The 20,391-nt window shown below is 46.7% G+C and overlaps 1 protein-coding gene across 1 annotated transcript in view; it reads right to left on the bottom strand.

Moving 5' to 3' along the window:
• The window catches only part of LOC109264938 (sp110 nuclear body protein), a 37,451-nt gene that overhangs the window by 12,939 nt on the left and 4,121 nt on the right, over window positions 1-20,391 (bottom strand). The window contains 8 exon segments of the mRNA XM_053888573.1: window positions 3,376-3,439; window positions 6,849-6,991; window positions 9,435-9,584; window positions 11,677-11,745; window positions 14,082-14,159; window positions 16,408-16,452; window positions 16,805-17,071; window positions 19,401-19,569. Coding sequence (XP_053744548.1) covers window positions 3,376-3,439; window positions 6,849-6,991; window positions 9,435-9,584; window positions 11,677-11,745; window positions 14,082-14,159; window positions 16,408-16,452; window positions 16,805-17,071; window positions 19,401-19,569 — 985 coding nt within the window.

Here is a 20,391-nt window from a genome sequence, read left to right as displayed (position 1 = left end):
ATTGCAAGAGCCAAAGGAAATGTACGAAAAGGCAAGAGCCTCCCCGGAAAAAGAAACGAGCGGCATCGATGCTAATGGTGAAAAAACCGTTAGTTACTTTGGAAGGATATGAACTAGAGGCAGACGAGAAAGCAGAGATCCCTGAGAAGTGACCGGATGGCTCCCTTGGACGGAACGCTGAAGGATGTCCAGTCTTGGAGGGGCAGGGGCTGGATAGGAGTGAGGGGGGTGGGAAGAACTTAGTTTCAAAAGCCAGCCAGCATTCTTGCATGGAGTGGCTGGCTCCACCACTGTCTCCGGACTCTGCCCACTTAAATAAATAGGGCCCAGGGGATGACAGCTCAGCCTCAGGAGCCAGACTGGCGGGGCTTACGATCTGGGCTGTGCAATTTCCTAGCAAGGGTATGTAAGTGCATATTATTGTCAAGGTCGAATGGAAGACCAGCCATGGCGGATTCCTAACTTGGGAGACAAGGCAGAGGCACAGGTAACTTTGGACCACTGTCGCAAACCCCAAGGGGGATTAGCAGGGCATCGGGGACCTTGCATAGTTGTCTGTCTCACGGAACTCATTCCCTATGATAAGTATAGGCCCCAAAACAGATGTCCCAGACAGGCTCGCAAGCAGATGCAGGAGCAGTGGGCGGCACTGGGAGTTCTGGGCAGCAAGCCAGGGTGCAGAGTTGCGGGCACAGGCAGAACTCCCTCCTTTACCTGGTTCAGGCAGCTTACCAAGTCAGCCAGGACCTTCTGTCCTGGGTAGCTCCAAAGCCACTACCCTGCGCCTAAGGAGGGACAGCTTTCTGATCTGTTCCGGTAATCCTGCATTTAGCTTCGTCTCACCTGCTCCGTCTTGGAAACAGGCTTTTTAAGGATGGAACCCTGAGGGGAAGGCCTCCTTGGCGCTCTCCCACATCTGTCAGATCACCATTCATAAGCGTGAGCAAACAATGAGGAGCCTGCTATGAAGGTAAGCAATTAATAAAGAGAGTTCCTGGAAATGGAAAGCAGGGTGCAGGAAACGAAAAGAAAGCCTAACAGAGGCAAGAAAAGCAGAATGGAAACAAACTTCATAGATAGATGAACTTCAGGAATCCTTTCAGAACACAGGGTGAAGGCACGTGGTGAAAATCATGCATGGACAGACATGGCCTGGGGAGAGGTCTGGAGCTCCCTGATCTGAACGCGAAGGGTTCGTGGGGAGATGGGGTGGCTGGACAAAAAGCCATCATCAAGGCAATAGTAAAGGCCGCACACACACACTGTGTAGCTTATTTTCACAACAACTTATAAAAGGGAAGGCAATGATGGTGATCCCCATTTTATAGATGGGGGACTCAGGCTCAAAGGTGGAGACAGAATTCCCGGACATCCCCACACGGTACAAGGTGGAACTGGCAGTGGAATCCAGACCTGCTGGACCCCCCCCCCCCCCAGTTCCTATCATACTGTCAGAAATGCCTCAACAGGACTCCCTACTGTATGTCGATAACAACACAGAGACAGCCGGCGTTAAATCAGAAGGCACGGCCAGGGCAAAAGTGCTAAGGAGACAGAAGAAGCTGACGCTGACAGACAGCTCTCAGCATCTGCTTAGATTCGTGCTTCCTACTCGTGTTTCCTAAAGACACCGGGGAGTATTTTTTCTTTTTTTCAGTGCAAAGAACAAAAAACTTGCACTTAGAACACCTAGGTTGATCTTAGTTCATGCCAAGTCTTTTATGCTCTAATTGAATCCGTAAAGTGGGCTGAACAATACTTATATGACGGCTAAATGGCAAAACGCAGAACAAAGTGCTTTGCCAATTGTAAAATGTGTACACTTCTGTTGTTATCAGGGCCTCTGCGTATGGTTGGGTGGGTTGTGCACTGAGCAAGGATCCCACCTCTAAGGAGGGCTCTGATTCATACTCAGAGCTGGATACTTTCTTTATGTTTTATCTTATTTTTTTAACGTTTACTCATTTTTGAGACAGAGAGAGACAGAGCATGAACAGGGCAGGGTCAGAGAGAGGGAGACACAGAATCCGAAACAGGCTCCAGGCTCTGAGCTGTCAGCACAGAGCCCGATTCGGGGCTCGAACTCATGGACCGCGAGATCATGACCTGAGCCGAAGTCGGCCGCTTAACCGACTGAGCCACCCAGGCGCCCCAGAGCTGGATACTTTCTACGAGGACCTTCTCTCAGAGGGCAGCAAAGGACCTGGTTTTAGGAGTCAGCTCCGACAGATGTGGGTAAAGCGTATTGAGGGAAGGGCACTTTTTCTAATGCGCACAAGTGCATTCTCTGAGTACATGGGGTCTCTCGTATTGGTAGTCACACTTCATGAAGAAGAACAGATAAGGTACTGATTGCACAGTTATTTAAGTATACACTGTGTGAGGCACGGGAACGCTGGGCATAGAGCAAAGAGCAAGACCGACCACTTACTGACTTCATCGGACTTTCACACGGTGAACAGGATATACACAGACAGTTAATTTTAGTCGTGACAAGTGCCGTGAGGAAAAAAAAAAACGCTGGGTTCCACGAAGGCAGGTCAGGAAAACCTGCCCTTGCCTGCTGGGACAGAGAACGCTTAGTTCAAGGTGAGGCCTGAGGATGTGTAGCAAAGGGAAGAAGGAGAACAAGGGCGGTCAGCTTCCGGAAGGGGTGGGTGAGGGGGGCACACCGAGGAAGCCCTGGGCAGGAAAGGAGGGCGAAGCATCCAGTGTCAAAGAGCTTATGCTTTGAGAAATCAGGCTGGCGGTGACCCTCGGGGTGTAGGTGGGGATTGGATGATGGGTGTGGGCTATGTTCTGTTTCTTAACCTAGGCGCTAAGTCCATGCGGGCTTTGCCTTTGTGTTAATTCCTCAGGCTGTACATTTACGGTACGTGCATCTTTCTTAAGCATCACTCCAGTGCTACTCAATGTGCCGGCGCGTGGCAAGACAGGAGCTTGATCCAATAGAAATAAGGCATCTCCGCTGAGGAGGTCCTGCTGTGAAAACGGGGTGCTCAGTGTCACGGTTGATTTATAAGCTCTTTATTTTTGCAGACTTGCAACCAACAGACTTGTGGATGGCACCAGTCTGCGGACCCTACCTCAAGTAGCCCCTGTTCTACTTCAATGATAAATTCATGGGGGGCGAGGGGGGAGGAATGCCAATGTCGCCGGAGCCTAAAGAGGGAAGGGAGAGTGAGAGGGGACAGTGCTGAAGAAATGTTACCGACGCAGAAGAGAAATGAATGTTCACAGAAAAGGAGGAGGGGGAAGAGGAGGAGGAGGACAAAGATGGGAGGGAAAGAAGAGGAAGAGAGGACACAAACAATCGGCAGGTGGCCAGGGCACCAGTGATGTCTGACGGCCAGTCCCCGTCTCTGGCTTACTTACCCTTTGGCGGAATATTTTTCTGACACCTTCTGGTTGAACTTGAGCCGACACCGTTGTTCCTTTTCTTTTCTAAAAAAAAAAATTAATGTCATTTATAATTGGAAACATAGATTTATATGCTTTATATATCAACGATTTTCAAGTAATTTTTTCTGTCTTTCTACCACTTTGGAGAGACAAGATAGATGTGTCTTTAAAAAAAAATTTTTTTTTTACATTTATTTATTTTTGAGAGACAGAGAGAGACAGAGCACAAGCGGGGAAGGGGCAGAGAGAGAAGGAGACACAGAATCCGAAGCAGGCTCCAGGCTCTGAACCGTCAGCACGGAGCCCGACGCGGGGTTCGAACTCACAAACCGCAAAACCATGAATTGAGCCGAAGTCGGACGCTTAACCGACTGAGCCAGCCAGGCTCCCCCAGATGTGGGTCTTATGAAAGGAACATTATAGCATTGATCATGGAGGAATAGCAAGTTCATGTTAATAGATAGATAGGAAGGCTAAAAACATTACAGAAACCATGTTTTCATAAGGTAATATATATTAACATATAATAATCAATATAATAATGTGTACATATGTATTTAATACAAACACTAGAAGTAGATAAAGGATATAAACTTATAAATATCACATAGAAAGGACTTTTTAAGGAAGAAATATAGGGCATAAAACAATGGTTCTCAATGCTGGTTGATTTGGTCCCCCAGGGGATATTTGACAATGTTGGGAAATCTTTTTGTTTCTCATGACTGGGAGGAAAACGCTACTGGCATCTAATGGCTGGGATGTTGCCCAGTATCTCATGAGGCACAGGACAGCACTCATGACAGAGAATTATTCAGTCCCAAATGCTAGTAAGTGTCAAGGTCGAGAAACTCTGGCATAAACCATCTTGGAAAAGACAAACTGATTTGTCTAAACAAATTTACGAAAAAATTCTCCACAACCCAAAATTTCTCAAGTGAGTTACAAAATAAAAACAAAAGCAGAAACATTTCAATGAGATAACAAACAGTAGATTTCCATCATTGATCAAGCAAAAAGATGAATAGTCCTATACGAAAATGGGCAAATATGAACAAGTGAACCTCAAAGGAAAAAACTTCTAATAAAAAATTATTTAACAAACAGCTATCTTAGTAGAAAGAGGCTAGGTGATGTTATGATAAACTATGACTCTCCCAAATTGCAGTGGTTAATTATAGGTATCAGCAAATAATAGCATGAAGACCAAATAAGTCCAATGCTTGTGTTTGTAAATAAAGATTTATTGGAACACAGACAGGTGCATTTGTTTACATATTTGTCTCTGGCTGCTTTCATACTACAATGGCCGTGCTGAGTAGTTGCAATAGAGATTGTAGGGCCAGCAAAGCTCTTATCTGGCCCCTTTTAGAAAAAGTTTGCCAAGTGTTGGTTTAAAACAACCCAGTTTTACTTCTCCCTTGTGCTACTCATTCATCACAAGTTAGATGAGGTTCCATGTTATTGACACACACGGATCCTGGGGACAAAGCAACTTGTGTCTAGAACATTGTTGGTCCCATGGCAGAAATAAAGATGATACACAGGCTCTTAAAGCTTTGGCTTTGAAGTGACCCTCACACTTCTGTCCGCATTTCTTTGGCCAAGTGACATGGCCATTCTGGAGTCCACAGGGCAAGAGTGTATAACCTTCTGAGATATCGGTGAGTAGTAATACAATCTACCACAGCATGTTTAACCACATGCATGGTGCAAAGAAATCCAAAGGAAAACATGAGTGGCATATCATTCTTTGCTTTTAATCTGTCAACACAGAAGACTCTTATTGTTTCTAGTTTGGGTGAAGGTGTAGGGAAAATGGCATCTGTATGATGTTAATGGGAGTCTAAACTGGCAATAATTTGATCATCAGGATGTGCTAATTTTATTTTATTTTATTTTATTTTATTTTATTTTATTTTATTTTAAATTTATTTATTTATTTTGGGAGAGAGAGGAAGGGGCAGAGAGAGAGGAAGAGAGAGAATCCCAAGCAGATCCCACACTGACAGCACAGAGCCTGACATGGGGCTCAAACCCACGAACTGTGAGATCATGACCTAAGCTGAAACCAAGAGTCCAACACTTAACTGAACTGAACCATCCAGGCGCCCTGGTATGTACTAATCTTAAACATGTAGACTCTTTGCCTTTTGGGCCCTTGTTGTGACCTCTGAGTTCCTGGTTGAATCGTCCTTCCTTTCAGTCACCTGATCCACCACTTGGAGCTTCTCTTAGATTCTGTGTTCAGGCGAGGCTGCTCGTGGGATTTGTGAATAGTTGAAGTTGGGGTCCCCAGTGAACCTCCTCCTCTCCCTATTAGTGACTTCCCCTCTCGTACCCCATCCCTCAACCTTTCAGGAAATCCCTGTACCCTGGTTCACTTTTATCTGCTATCTTCTTACAATTATCCCTCTTCTCTCTTATATCTTTTTTTCTTCAATACTCTGTCCTGTTTCCCATTCTCCCTTTCAACTCCTCTTTTTGTCTATTAACTACACATGCATCAACTAGAATGTAAGCTCCACTAGGGGACCAAGTTGCTCGTCCTGTTCCACCATCGTCTATCCACGGGACCTTGGAAAAATCCATTCATCCTTTACACACCTCAGTTTCTTCATCTGTAAAATGTGAATTAGTTATTCAACCCTCTCTAAGAGTTGTTGTAGAAATAAAATGAAATTATCCGTGAGGAATATTTACGATATTACTGTATAAGTTAGCGCAATGTGGGAGAACCTGTTCGAAATGATCGCTTGTATTTTAAGGTGGTCAAGTTTAACCCATTGTTTCCGACAATAAATATTTGTCATTTGAGAGTTGCATCCCGTGAATTTGTGACACAATGACCACATCACCAACAAACAGGAGAATGTTCAGATTTTTTCCCCCCTCTGAAGACAGTGGTAGGAAATGCACAATGGCAGTGGTGGTGAGGATGGGGTGACTGTTTATCAGCGAACGCCCACAATGACGTCAGCTGTGGCTGCTCAGTTGGTGGTAGTATCGTTACATTTGTGTTTATGAGGAGTCGTTCTCTTCCCAATTCTCCCAGAAAGGTCAAGTGAAGAACATGGAAATTGGGATTTTAGGAAAAAATTGTGTTCCATGGCTTGGGCCCTTTCGATAGAGCACCACGAATATATTTAGAACACATTCAGCAGTGGTGGTGTGGCCCGAAGGTAGAAAACATTGGTTCAGGGATTGGGGTGGGGAATCTTATTCTTTTTATGCATGACGTATACAGATAGATATTTATCCCTCGTCAAGATATCTGTCTATTTAAAGATAAATAGATATAGGTATGTTAAATAGATATATTAAAGATACATATTTGTGGTATTACAATATCAGGGGTTGGGTTCATAATTAGGAAAAAATATCTAAGAGGGCTCCTTAGGGCGGTGATGATGGGAAAACGGTGGAGAAACATTGGTTTAGAGTAAAACAGCTCTGAATCTGGGTTCCTGAGGACCACTCTCTGAGACTTGCGGTCCCTGATCTTTACCATGCACGATGCTTGGTGGTGTGCTGGGTGGCTCCCGGGGTCCCTTTTCCCCGTTCATTTCTGAACAGTCATCACGGATCTCTGAAAAAAGGAACGACTTTCCTTTGAGATCTCAGAAAATGTCCCCTGGAATGTTCTGTAGGAATCTCCTGGAGTCCCAGGAACCTTTGTCTTGAAAGTTCCAGCTCTTGGGGTGCCTGGGTGGCTCAGTCGGTTAAGCGTCTGACTTCGGCTCAGGTCATGATCTCACGGTTGGTGAGTTTGAGCCCCGCGTCGGGCTCTGTGCTGATGGCTCAGAGCCTGGAGCCTGTTTCGGATTCTGTGTATCCCTCTCTCTCTGACCCTGCCCCGTTCATGCTCTGTCTCTCTCTGTCTCAAAAATAAATAAAACGTTAAAAAAAAATTAAAAAAAAAAGAAAGTTCCAGCCCTTGCTTGAGCCTCCATGACCCATCCTGAGCGTGCATCTACCACTGGGTCTGTCTGCCACTCTGGGGAGGAGCAGAGCAAGGCTGGGCAACAGAGTGTCCTCTATCAATGGAGACACCCAGTGAGGGGCTGTCATGTGAGCCCCTGAACCAGAGGCTCAACATGAGGTTGTGGATCCCTGGGGTATTCCGGAAGCCCCTTCAGGAGATCTTTGAGGCCAAACTGTTTTCATACTAAGAGGCTCTATGCCTTTCCATTGTGTTGATGTGTGCTCACATGGGAGCAAGAGCCCAGGCAGGTAAAGCTTCTGGTGCCATAGTACACATCAATGCAGTGCCCCTAAAACCGAAGGAGCAGTCGCTCCAGTCTCCCCTCCTGCAGACCATTAAAAGAAAAAAGCCAGTTTCCCTTAAGAATGTGCTTGATGAGCCAATTAAAAATTTTGACTTTCTTATATTTCTCCCGTTGAATATGCATCTTCTTAAAGGTCTGTGTGAAAAACTGGGGAGTCCATATAAAGCAGTTCATTATATCTTGAAGCACGAATGTCTCAAGAAGAATACTTGTGGGATTGAGCTGCAAGCTCCCTGTACAATTCAGGGAACCAATGTTTTCCAAGTGTCCATGATATTATAAAATCCTGCCTAAGTGTAAGATTCATTTAAAACGGAAGACGGCATAGGGGCGCCCGGATGGCTCACTTGGTTGAGCGTCTGACTTTGGCTCAGGTCACAATCTCATGGTTCACGAGTTTGAGCCCCACTTTGGGCTTGTTACTGTCAACACAGTGCCTGCTTCCGATCTTCTGTCCCCACATCTCTATGCCCCTCCCCTTCTTGCACACACTCTCTCTCTTTCAAAAATAAATAAAACATTTATTTATTTTTATTTTTTTATTTTTAAAAAAAATTTTTTTTAACATTTATTTATTTTTGAGACAGAGAGAGAGAGCGAGCATGAGCAGGGGAGGGGCAGAGAGAGAGGGAGACACAGAATCTGAAACAGGCTCCAGGCTCTGAGCGGTCAGCACAGAGCCCGACGCGGGGCTAGAACTCACAGACCGCGAGATCATGACCTGAGCCGAAGTCGGACGCTTAACCGACCGAGCCACCCAGGCGCCCCTAAATAAACATTTAAATAAAATAAAATAAAATCCAAGCCAGCACAATGCATTGCACTAGGCAGTGCAATATTAAAGGTGAACATAAACGTACATAGATACCTCAAAGGGCTATTCAGATATTCCATCCTTTTAAACCACAGATCCTTGTGAAGCTCGATTATCTTCCTGTCCTTGCACAAAGCAAAGTATCCCAACCAATTGAACAGAGAAGCAGCTATACGAATCCAGCTGTCTTTGATGAAACTAGACATTAGTGAGGTTTGTAAAAAATGTAATATGCTTCCAGTCTTCTCACCAATTTTTTAATTTGGGAAATATATTTATTTTTCATAAAGTATGTTATTTATGTTAATAGGTAGTTGATATGTTATTGTTACTTTTAAATGAATTAACATAAATATTTTTAATTTAAAAATATTTTATTATTTATTTTTGAGAGAGAGAGAGACAGAGCTCAAGTGGGGCAGGGACAGACAGAAGAGACCCAGAATCTGAAACAGGCTCTAGACTCTGAGCTGTCAGCACAGAGCCCAATGGGGGGTCTCAAAGTTTTGAACCACAAGATCATGACCTGAGCTGAAGTCCGACGCTTGCCACCCAGCTGGCCCCAGAAATATTTTTAAATGATCAGTTTTTAATTTCTGATGAAGTGCATATAGATAAATTGAAACAACCTAAGCAAAAGCTCTTTGGGGTCCTTCATAATTTGTAAGAGTGTGAAGAAGTCTTGGGACTAAAAAGTTTAAGGGCTGCTGCCTGAGGCCACAGCTGAGGCCAGCTGTACCCTGTGGACACGGGTATTTCTGCACAAAATCTCCTCAGATGTTCCCTGCTGTCACACACACCTCACCGTCTTTCTTTGCGCTTCTCTTTCCTTCTACGATTACCCTCACATGTCCACCCAATGCTGTGCCTCCTCTGTGAGAGACCCTCCCACGCAGAGCATTCGTGGCAAATTCAGTCACCAGCCTTACCGTCTGGCCCAAAGGTTTGGGTACATCCACTCGTTGCCTTTTGGACCCTCGTCATGACCTCTGAGTTGCTGGTTGAATCGTCCTTCCTTTCAGTCGCCTGATCCATCAGTCGGAGCTTTTTTTGGATTCTGTGTTCAGGTGAGGCTCTCCCTGGGCCGAATAGTGATTTGTGAATAGTTTTCACTGGGGTGCCCTCCAGTGAAGGCACTGGGGTGCCCTTTCACTGGGAAGCTCCTCCTCCCCCTCCCATGCCCCCAGCCCCTTCGAGATCTCTGTACCCCTGTACCTCATTTTTCTCCTGCTAGTTCTCTGCAATTGTATCTTTCTTGTGTGCACCTTTCTTTCTCCCTTAGACTCACCATCTGCTCTCAGCCCTGTGCAACCTGTTGAAATTAACCAGACTCCCGGAGCAGAGGGCTTTCTTTCCTGGGCCATGTCTGTGTACACCTTCTTCCTGGAGGTGCCCACATCCAAGTAAAGATGGCCAGGTAGCCTGTTTTGGCACAGGAGGAGTGCTATAACGTACTTCTCCAGATTCCCGAGGACCTATTTGTGGATCAGGAGGGATCCAAGTTTCCCCAGGTGCCTCCAGTGGGAAAAGTGCAAGGTATCAAAGAATCGAGGGGCTGCGTGGTAGAGTGTGAGGCTAGGACAGAGAGGATTTACAATGACGGCGACAGAAGGAAGGGTGTAAGGGTTAGGGTTCTCTTTCCCACGGATCTGGATACTTTTATTTTGCCGAGGACTCACATTTATATCTTTGGATCTGATTTTTTTATTGAGTGCCAGATTTGCCTATTGTGGGGGAAATTTTTTTCTATTTTTCTATTGAATATAATTTATTGTTAATTTGGTTTCCATACAACACCCAGTGTTCATCCCGGTAAGTGCCCTCCTCAATGCCCATCACCCACTTTGCCCTCTCCCTATTGTGGGGGAAATTAAGCTCCCTTGACTTCTCAGTACTTCTGTGAAAAGCCCTAGACTCCTGAGGCATGAAAATGTATACAGAATTAAGACAGGGAGTGCTTGCTTTCACATCCCTAGAAACATTTTGCTTTTCATACACCATGAGAATGAGATCTGTAGCTGGTAAACTGCTGTTTGATCCAAAAGGATAATAAGTCTTCTCCTCTCCTGAGATTGCCAAATGCCTACAGCAGGGCTAGCTTCCTAAGCTAAGTCCCAAAGTACCAGGATTACTGTAGCCCTCTCTCCATTGGTATTTACACATCAAAAGGGATGAAGCCCAGAATGTGGATCATCTTTAATAAAAGCTGAAGACACTTGGCGTTTCTCTGCCTCTTAGAAAGAGGCATTTAAATTCCAAAAGATGAGGGTGAGGACAGAAGATCAGTTTAATCTTATCTCAAAGCAGCAAAGTTTTTTCTTGTTTGTTTGTATTTTGTTTTTCCCTCCTTTCAGGAGAGGAGGAAGATGGCTTCTTTGTCCTGTCTATAAACGGAAAATCCATCATTCTTTATCCTTTGTCTATGGGATATCATCTGCCTCTCAGAAGGATTCCATCAGCTCTCTTCTCACTGCCTGTGGGTCTGCATTTGGGGGTAGATAATGCAGTGTGACTCTGGATGTTGAGCTGGTTGTGATGTCAATGAGGACTTCTTTCCCCTGATCCAGGTGCCTGGGGTTCCTGCGCGGTCATATACACAAAGAACGGCCCTATGCGAGTGGGGTACCATCTCAGACCCTTCACAGTGTTGGACAAAGCATGGAGCCAGAGCATAGACAGCTAGCACAGATCTTGAGGTGAGCAGGTCAAAAATGGAAAATTCTAAGATTTCCTCCCAAATTATTTGCATCTCCCCTTAGCAATGTACACCACCATTCACCCAGCCATTCAAGCCAGAAACTGAAGAGGAAGCCTTGGTTTCTCTCTCCTGCCCGGCTCCTAATTGTGCAAGTTCTATCAACTCTTTCCAAGCTGTTCTTGAACTGGCCCTTGTCTCCACTGCCAGATCTGAATGCAGAGTTCTGTCAACCTGCATGGCGTCCTCCCCTTTCCAAGGGTTGTCCTGCCTCCATTCTCTTTTGTTCCCAATTGAGCCTTTACACTGAACCAAAACTGTTCTTGTCAAATGTAAAATGGGATCATGTCACTTCACTGATCGGATCTCTTCGGTGGTTCCTCATTTCATTTAGAATGAAATTCAACTTCCCACACCTTAACCTACAAGCACGAGCTGTCTGCTGCCTCCCGCCTCTTCTTGTTCTCTCGTCTTACCTTTTGAGAGGCTTTTTTTCTGGCGTCTCTTTTTTGGAGTTGACCAGATACATCTTTTTCTTTTCTTGCCTAAAGAGAAAGGATACAGATGATCTTCTCCTGGCTACAGACATAGATCTGCCAACCTCAAAGGTCAACAGTTTTCAGCGCTCACTTTTGGTCTTCAAACCATAGTGGCGAGCAGGTCATTGGTGGCCTTATGTGATGCTGCCTCATGGAGTAATGATGGAGAAGATATTCTAAAGTGGCAGAGGAGAGAGAGACATGAAGGATTGGGACGAGTGTAGGTAGCTTGTTTCTAGCTATGAAATGGAAGAGTGAGCTATGGAAGCTGGTGAAGTGAGCTGAGGATCAAGAGGAAGCTCCTTTGATGAGCTGTGATAGGCTGGGGCAGTGACTGAATGCAGATCCCGTGACAGGGAGATGCTGAATTCTCAGAGGAGAGAGGGGTCATGGACACGGTCAGGTGAGGCAGAAGGATTGCCTTAGAGAGAAAGAGGGAAGTGGAGAGGAGGGGGCAAATGCAAGCTGGTAGCAGGAAGTGAGGGTATTCCCATCCAATACCTTTTGGTGTAGTAAGAGGAAAAGTAGTCTGTTAAGAAAAGGAGGCGGGGGGGGGGGGGCGCCTGGGTGGCTCAGTCGGTTAAGCGGCCGACTTCTGCTCAGGTCATGATCTCACAGTCCGTGAGTTCGAGCCCCACGTTGGGCTCCGTGCTGACAGCTCAGAGCCTGGAGCCTGTTTCGGATTCTGTGTCTCCCTCTCTCTGACCCTCCCCCATTCATGCTCTGTCTCTCTCTGTCTCAAAAATAAATAAACGTTAAAAAAATAAAATAAAATAGGGGCGCCTGGGTGGCTCAGTCGGTTGGGCGTCTGACTTCCGCTCAGGTCATGATCTCGCAGTCCGTGAGTTCGAGCCCCGCGTGGGGCTCTGTGCTGACAGCTCAGAGCCTGGAGCCTGTTTCGGATTCTGTGTCTCCCTCTCTCTCTGACCTTCCCCCGTTCATGCTCTCTCTCTCTCTGTCCCAAAAATAAATAAACGTTAAAAAAAAAATTAAAAAAAAAAAATAAAATAAAGATTTAAAAAAAGAAGAAAAGGAGGTGGTGAGGGGGGCCAGCAGTTTGAAAAAAAAAAAAGCTCAGGGTTGGAAAGGATCATTGCAGGAAGTGAAATTGTCACGCAGTGTAGAAGGATCATTTACCCTGGGCTCGTGAAGGCACAACACATGAGCTCTGCCCTGCTGTGTGGTTTTCCCCATAGTGAAGTGCCTGCCTTCATACCCAGTGTGCATAAAGCAGATAATGGGTCCCTCCAAGACCTGCCAGAGGGTTCTAGGAAAAGGCAGAGTGGCAAGGTGAAGATACCAGCAATAAGTTACTGAAGCAATGGATCGTGGACTCTAACCTGGTATGAAGGGGCATGAAGAGAGGCATATGATGAACCAGAAAAGGGAAAAGCCAATGGACTGGTCATCCAAGTGAGGTTGAAGAACAGCTCCAGAGGGAACAAGTTGTAAGGGAGAAAGCAGGCAGGGATACTTTTGAATTAATTGTTTAAGATTGGGCTGGAGAGGAGAGTTTGGAGGTTGAACAATAGCTGTAGAAGGAGCAGACTTCAAGGATTAGATGTCAAAAAAAAAAAAAAAAAGAATTCTGAAATTAATTATTGGGAGGTGGAGCCAGGCTTCAACGATGAGAGGACCCATGGCTGTCTTTGGGTCCAGGAGGCCAAGAATCGGTGCAGAAAAAAGTCACTGGAAAAGAGCAGAGGAAGGTTCTGAGGGACCAGAGTATTGGATGGGTCTGTTGGATGGGACACCTTCAAGGTGTCCAGGATGGTGGCACGACTTGAACTGACAGAAAAATTCTAAGTTAGCCTTAGAGGTCTGCTGGGGAAATAGGGACAAGTTAAGGATGACAGTGATTAAGACAGAGGGAGTATTTCATTCACATGGAGGGCAGAGGAGCAAAGGGCTAGTCAGGGGCAGTACGTGGCAAGCAGTGGACATCCACCCTGTCTCCCACCATGAGGTGAGCAAGAGCAGATAATAGGCAGCCTTGTCTTACGAGAAAGCAGTGCCCTCTCGGGGAACCAACTTTCAGTTAAAGAGGAGGTGTGACTGACCCTGCCAGAAGTTGTGGGTAAAGGAGACCTTGATTGTTTCAGGGCAGGCGATTGCAATGGATACGTATTTCAATGGCCCCCAGTGCCGTCTGGTTTCCCTACGATCTTAATGGAGGCCTTCAAGGAAGATGCAGTGAATGGGAGCTACAGAAACAAACTGTAATGAGCATCGTGACTCCAATCACATGGTGGGTGCTTCTGACAAAAGACGATCAGAAAAACAGAAAGTCACTCCACAGTCATGCTCCTGGGGTCCACAGGAGAACGGTAACCCTCCCTTACCTTTCTTGTTGGGAAGTGTGATGGATGCCGCCTGGAACTCTTTGGGGTCATTTGGTTCAGGAGAGCCATCTCTTATCTCTATCAAAGGAAACAGAATTCGATTCAGAGCTTGGAACAGGCAGAAGGAAAAGTCTGCCCTGTCTTGATTTGATCGGTTTGTGGTTACACTTACCAGTGTGGCTATCCCAGTGATATCCCCGCCCTCAGAGGAGGGCTCAGTTTGACCTGTTTTGAGGGACTCCCCTTACTCGACAGAAGAGAAGAATAAGGGGCCCTCAGTAACCCTCATGCAGGGGATAAGCCTGCGAGCATTGAGAGTGCTGATCTTGAATTCTGGTCAAGGTCACTGGCTTCAGTGAAGGGGAATGTCTTTGCCATATAAAAAAATACATGCTAGTCCTTAAAGATTTGTGAATGGATATTTTTGAACCTCTCTCCTTGTCATTACTTCACCTTGAAAAATAGTGAAGGAGGCTAAGTGCCTTCTATATTTCTGTGTAAAAGAAAGCAGGAGCTAGTCTCTATTTGCCAGCACCTGTTAATAGTAAATAAATGCGAAGTTCTTGTTTTTGCTGCACTAAGAAGACCGCAGGGTTTGAAGCCATAACAAATCTCAGGTAAGACTGCCACCTTCTCCTTGTTTACACGGTTCAATGAGATCTGTCTCAAATTTTGGGCTCCTTAGGATAGGCATCTGAGGCAGATGGCAAGAAGTCATTAGACATTCTAAATAGTTTGTTGACTTTCAAATTATTTTGATCAACTCTTAAAAATCTAAACAATATAGAAATGATGAGGGTTGAAGGTGAACGTTCTCCACAGTCAGGATGAGGGCTCAGAAGAAGAACCATCCGCATCTGGGCCATCTGTGTCAGGGCCACACAATGTCTTTGAGCACCTCAGAGTGTGGTTGACTCACACAGTCTTGCTCTGGCTCAGTCCCCTGTCCTGTCCCCAGGGGTCCTGCCACAGCCCTCACGCAGATGAATTTTCTCCCTTAGTAGACCTCCTAGTGATGTTTGTAGTCTAGGTCCTGTGGGTGCTACTGGGCTCGCTCGTCTATGGTGCCCCTCCTCCAAGTCTACCTTTTCCAGACTCATCTCCCTTGTCTCCCCCCAGGATCTCCTGCCCATCCAAGCTCCTGAGGGCTGGGTGTGCAGCTGGAAGCTGGGCCATATGGTGGTCAAGAGCGGCAAGGAGAGCCCTGTCTCGAGAAGATCCAAATGACCCCTCCTCTTGGTAGACATGAAAAGTAAGGCAAGCTATAGTTGTCCGCATCAACATTTCCTGGCACGGGACCTGAGGGAGGGTGGGGCATCTCTTGAGCATTTCCTTATCTTTTATTTGGGGCCTCGGGTTGTTACTGCACACTGAGCAGAGGAAGAAGATGAATTTCAGACCCAGGACCAGCAAACAGGGACCAGAGGGAGGAGGAACAAAAACAGTCTATTCCAACCAGTAAACGTGGCGGGGCCAACGGAACACCAATGTCCAGTAAGGGTGGGAAAGACGGGGGAGTCAACAATCAACTAGCTACTTACTAATTTGTTTTCTGTTTTATTATTAAAAAATTTTTTAATTCTCGTGTAGTTAGCATATATTAGTTTCAGGTGTACAATATAGAGACTCACTACCTACGAATTGAAGAATTTAATTACGGCTTTCTTTCGCTCATCTAGCAGATGGAGTCTTCCATTGCCATTGGCTTCATGATTATGTTAACCTTATTTGGATGTTAGGTGTTAGAGGAGTGAAGGAAACATTTGAACCAAATAGAGCCCTTTATTCTCAGTATTGGAGAACTCAGAATCCACGATACCATTTTTGACAACACCCGATGGTACTCCATGGTTATATTTAATGTTAACAGAGTCCTTCATGATGATGGCTGGGGAGATTAGAAACAATTTTGGAAGCTAAATCAGGTCCATCAGGCCTTTAAATGTTTTATCATCTTTTCCAATAATTTCAATAACATTACTCTTAGAATCCAAGCCATATAAAAATGGACGTGGTTGAAACTGAAAAGCCCCTGTAATCAGAGCCTGAGCAATTGAGTAAGGGTCACAGAGGGGTGTACTGCACAAGTTACATGTCATTTAAGAACACTTATCGGGTGGGCATCACAGCATCAGACTGGTCATGGAGGCATCCCTGACAAGGATTCCAGTGCTGAGTTGGAGCATCAGTCCCTTGTTTTCTTTTTCTTTTGTCACACTCAGTTCTTTTTCCCTGGGCTCCTGCCACAAGCCCCTGGGTCGACAGGTGCATGATTGCCCCTCATACCCACCTCGAATTGAACTAAGTCAGTCCCAAGCAACATTACCTTGCACAGAGGCAGGCGGAGTGCCAGGTCCCTCTTGTGGGTCTTCTTCGGCATTTATGCAGGATGTTAAGTTGTCGTCGGTCATTGAAGAGAGGAAGAAAAATCATTACAGGGCATGGGGACAAGTGTCAGGGAGGAGATTAAACATTTAAAAACACCCAGGCCAGAAGCATCAGGGCCCAAGGGCAGAGGGTGGGGCTGTTCCAAGGGTGGGAAGCAGGTGTTCAGGCTCCTGACTTTACCCAGGCCCCTGGAAGTGCCGGGAGGGGCTGTGTGTGGCAGGTGGGCACATGGGATGGACCAGGTTAACAAAAGGGTGAGACCTTGGAGTCCTAGACACGACTGCAGGTACCCTAGGCTGGGGATACACAGGTGTTGGACAAGGTCTGCTTCTCACCTGGAGTGATCCTTCCTTCCTGGGTGGTTCTGGGGAGGGCCACGGCAGGGCCAGGAGGGCTGGATGATTCAGTCCGGATCTCAGTGCTGTGCCGGGTGGATGCGCTGGGCTCACTGACACTGGGCTCACAGGGCGAGAGGCTCTGTGATCGGTGTTGGGGTGGGGGCAACGACAGCAGGGTCTGGAGGGAGCTCCCTTCGGCTGAGTTGGCTGGGACTTCAAGGAGGGTAGGCCTGGCTCTGTTCCATCCTCCATAGGAAATGGCAACTGGGATTGGTGAAGGAGCACACATCAACACCCCGGGGACTCCGAATTATTTGGGGGAAGGGAGGGGCGCCTGGGTGGCTCAGTAGGTTGAGCTTCTGATTTCGGCTCAGGTCATGATCTCTCGGTTTGTGAGTTCGAGCCCTTCATCGGGCTCTCTGTTGTCAGTACAGAGGTTGTTTTGGATACTCTGTCCCCCCCCATCCCCCATCTCTGCCCCTTCCCTGCTCATACTCTCTCCCTCAAAAAAAAAAAAAAAAGAACACTAAAATAAAATTTTAAAAAAAGAATTATTTGGGGGAAAGGAATTTCTTCACACATGACTTCCAAAGGGTCAGGGGCATGGGGTGGTTGTTTCATTCTCCCCTAGGTGTGGAGAACTGATTTATCACCAGCATCATCCACTCGTGGCCCATTTCTACTCTGTGCTTCTGATTTGGGGCATTCAGTTCAAATATAACTGCATCCAATCTCTGGGCTAAGACCAAAGTCGTTTCACACATGAAGTTGACTTAGTCCTCAGGGACTTAATCTTCTTAAGTTTTTCTTTAATTTTGGTTCAGAATTTAGAGTGTCTTGTACAATGGTACAATTTGAATACGTGTCCCTGTTTTAATAAGTAAACACATCACACCTCCCTGTAGCAAAGAAGATAAAATAGAAATTCCTTCACAAGGTGTGTTCTGTCTACTCTGGTTTCTGCTCATTTGTGCAGATTGCGCTTCTGTGCCTCCCTGCCTTGCACCCTGACATGGGCCACAGCAAACTTCCTCCCCATCCTCAATACCCCAGGCCCTCGCCTTTCTGCACGCTATTCCTCCCGTGGCCAGGTTTCTCTTACGATTCTTCTCCATCATTTATTTCAGAAGTTAAGTCGTCTCGACCAGTGAACAGAAAAAGGAAAGCAAGCTGGGATTCTGGAGAGGGGCGCAGAACACGAGCCTAGGGCTACAGATCCAGAAAGACGCTCGAGCTCAGCTGGGTCGGGGAGCACAGCGGTGTGTGGTACCTCTGGCCCTCGGACTGACTTAGCGTGGCCTCTGAGAACCCAGGCCTCCCCGCGTTGCCTGGCTGCCGCCGGGAGCACCGGCCCGCGTGCACCTGCGCCCTGCCGCCCCTTTAGCTCAAGGAGTCATTTCTCCTGGGGAGGAACCTCTTGCTGTCAACAGCGCTGACCCCACTCACAGTAAGGTCCCAGTGCAGTGTGAGCCGCCGATCCTCTTCCTGTTGTTCTGGGGAAGCGAATCGTGCGCTTTGGCCAAAGTGTTTATCCGCAAGCCCAAAGCGATGGTGTCACCTGTTCTTCCTGCCCTGGCTTCTTTCTTCCCAGCTCTGTCCTCGCTCTTTCTCCTGCTCTGTATTTGTCCAGCTCTTTCTCGTTCACAGCGTGCTTCCACGTTCCCTTTCCTTCTCATACCCTCTGTCTGTCTCCAGCTCCCTCTCCCCTCTCCTCCAGCTTTAGGCGGCGCCTTCTGCCTTGTTGGGAAGAGGGATTGAGAGCTCAGGCCCCAGAGTTAGGAGACCCAGTAGGACGCCTGCTCTGCTCTTCACAGGCAAGTAACCTGGGGAAAGTTATTCTGAGCTATACTTTCTTCACATGTCAGATGGGGCTGATAATGACATCACAGGGTTGTTTTAAAGATGATGTGAGAGGGGCGCCTGGGTGGCTCAGTCGGTTGGGCGTCCGACTTGGGCTCAGGTCATGATCTCGAGGTCTGTGAGTTCGAGGCCCGCGTCGGGCTCTGTGCTGACAGCTCAGAGCCTGGAGCCTGGAGCCTGTTTCGGATTCTGTGTCTCCCTCTCTTTCTGACCCTCCCCCACTCATGTTCTTTCTCTCTCTGTCTCAAAAATAAATAAATGTTAAAAAAAATAAAGATGATGTGAGATAACCCTATACAGTGCTTGGGACGATGCCTGGCACATAGTAAGTACTCAAAAAAAAAGAGAGAGAGATACTTATTATCTATCCCTATTCATTTCCCTTCCCCTCTGGCCCTCCTTATCCTTCTGCCAGACTGAGTCTCTGTAACTGCATTTCAGTCACATTTTTCCTTCCCTAGAGACTGTCCAGGGTGCTAAACGGTACAGCTTTCCCCCACTTCGTAGAACAGGTAAGACAGAAATGTTTGTGTCTTCTAGAAATTCATCTTAGAGAAGTGGGCCAGAGACGGCTCTTCCCGCCGCACTGCGAGAAAGTCAGCTTCCTATCTCCCCAGAGAACCGGCCAGTTGAGGGGCACCGCCCACGGGGCTGAAAGCCAACCCACAGTTGGAGCAAAGCAACTTCTGGTCCCTGCTCCTACAGCCTGAGAGATATTCGGAAAGACTCATACCACTTCTGAAGCTCTTGAGGATCATTGTCAGGTGGGGGTATTCACGCAGGTTAATTCGGCTGAACAGCATCTGCAGAAATGACAGGTTGAACATCTTCTCCAGGTGGCTGAGGATATTGTACACCAGTCTGGGTACAGGGACCTGATTTCTGTAGGCTTCCATGGATTCCTTAAAAAATGGCATCAAGGATGCTGATGAATAATCATAAAATGGAATGGAAGTTTCTTTTACATTTGTGGTTTGCTACAGTGTAAGAGTAGTATTTCATTCTTCTAACAAGGAATTTATTTATTTATTTATTTATTAACGTTTTTTTTATTTTTGAGACAGAGAGAGACAGAGCATGAATGGGGGAGGGGCAGAGAGAGAGGGAGACACAGAATCGGAAGCAGGCTCCAGGCTCTGGGCCATCAGCCCAGAGCCCGACGCGGGGCTCGAACTCACGGACCGTGAGATTGTGACCTGAGCTGAAGTCAGACGCTTAACTGACTGAGCCACCCAGGCGCCCCTGTAGCAAGGAATTTAACACAAACGTATAGATAGACTCGAAGGCAGAGAAGTCACAGTTACACATATTTACTTCCAGAACTTCACCTATTTTTGGATGGTTGGTCGTAGGAATAAATAACTTAGCCGTCTTTAAAATAAGTCTGCTTTAGGGGCGCCTGGGTGGCGCAGTCGGTTAAGCGTCCGACTTCAGCCAGGTCACGATCTCGCGGTCAGTGAGTTCGAGCCCCGTGTCGGGCTCTGGGCTGATGGCTCGGAGCCTGGAGCCTGTTTCCGATTCTGCGTCTCCCTCTCTCTCTGCCCCTCCCCCGTTCATGCTCTGTCTCTCTCTGTCCCCAAAATAAATAAAAAACGTTGAAAAAAAAATTTAAAATAAGTCTGCTTTGTGAACCTTATTTTAGGTATATTTGAGGGCAGAGAGAAATTTGAGGGAAGGGAAGGTAGTCAAAGGCTCCTACTATGTAACTATGTCTCTCAGGCTCT

Source organism: Panthera pardus, unplaced genomic scaffold (assembly GCF_024362965.1).
Source record: "Panthera pardus isolate Hobbes unplaced genomic scaffold, ASM2436296v1 HiC_scaffold_10, whole genome shotgun sequence".
NCBI lineage: Eukaryota > Metazoa > Chordata > Mammalia > Carnivora > Felidae > Panthera > Panthera pardus.
This window is presented reverse-complemented; position numbering and strand designations above follow the sequence as displayed.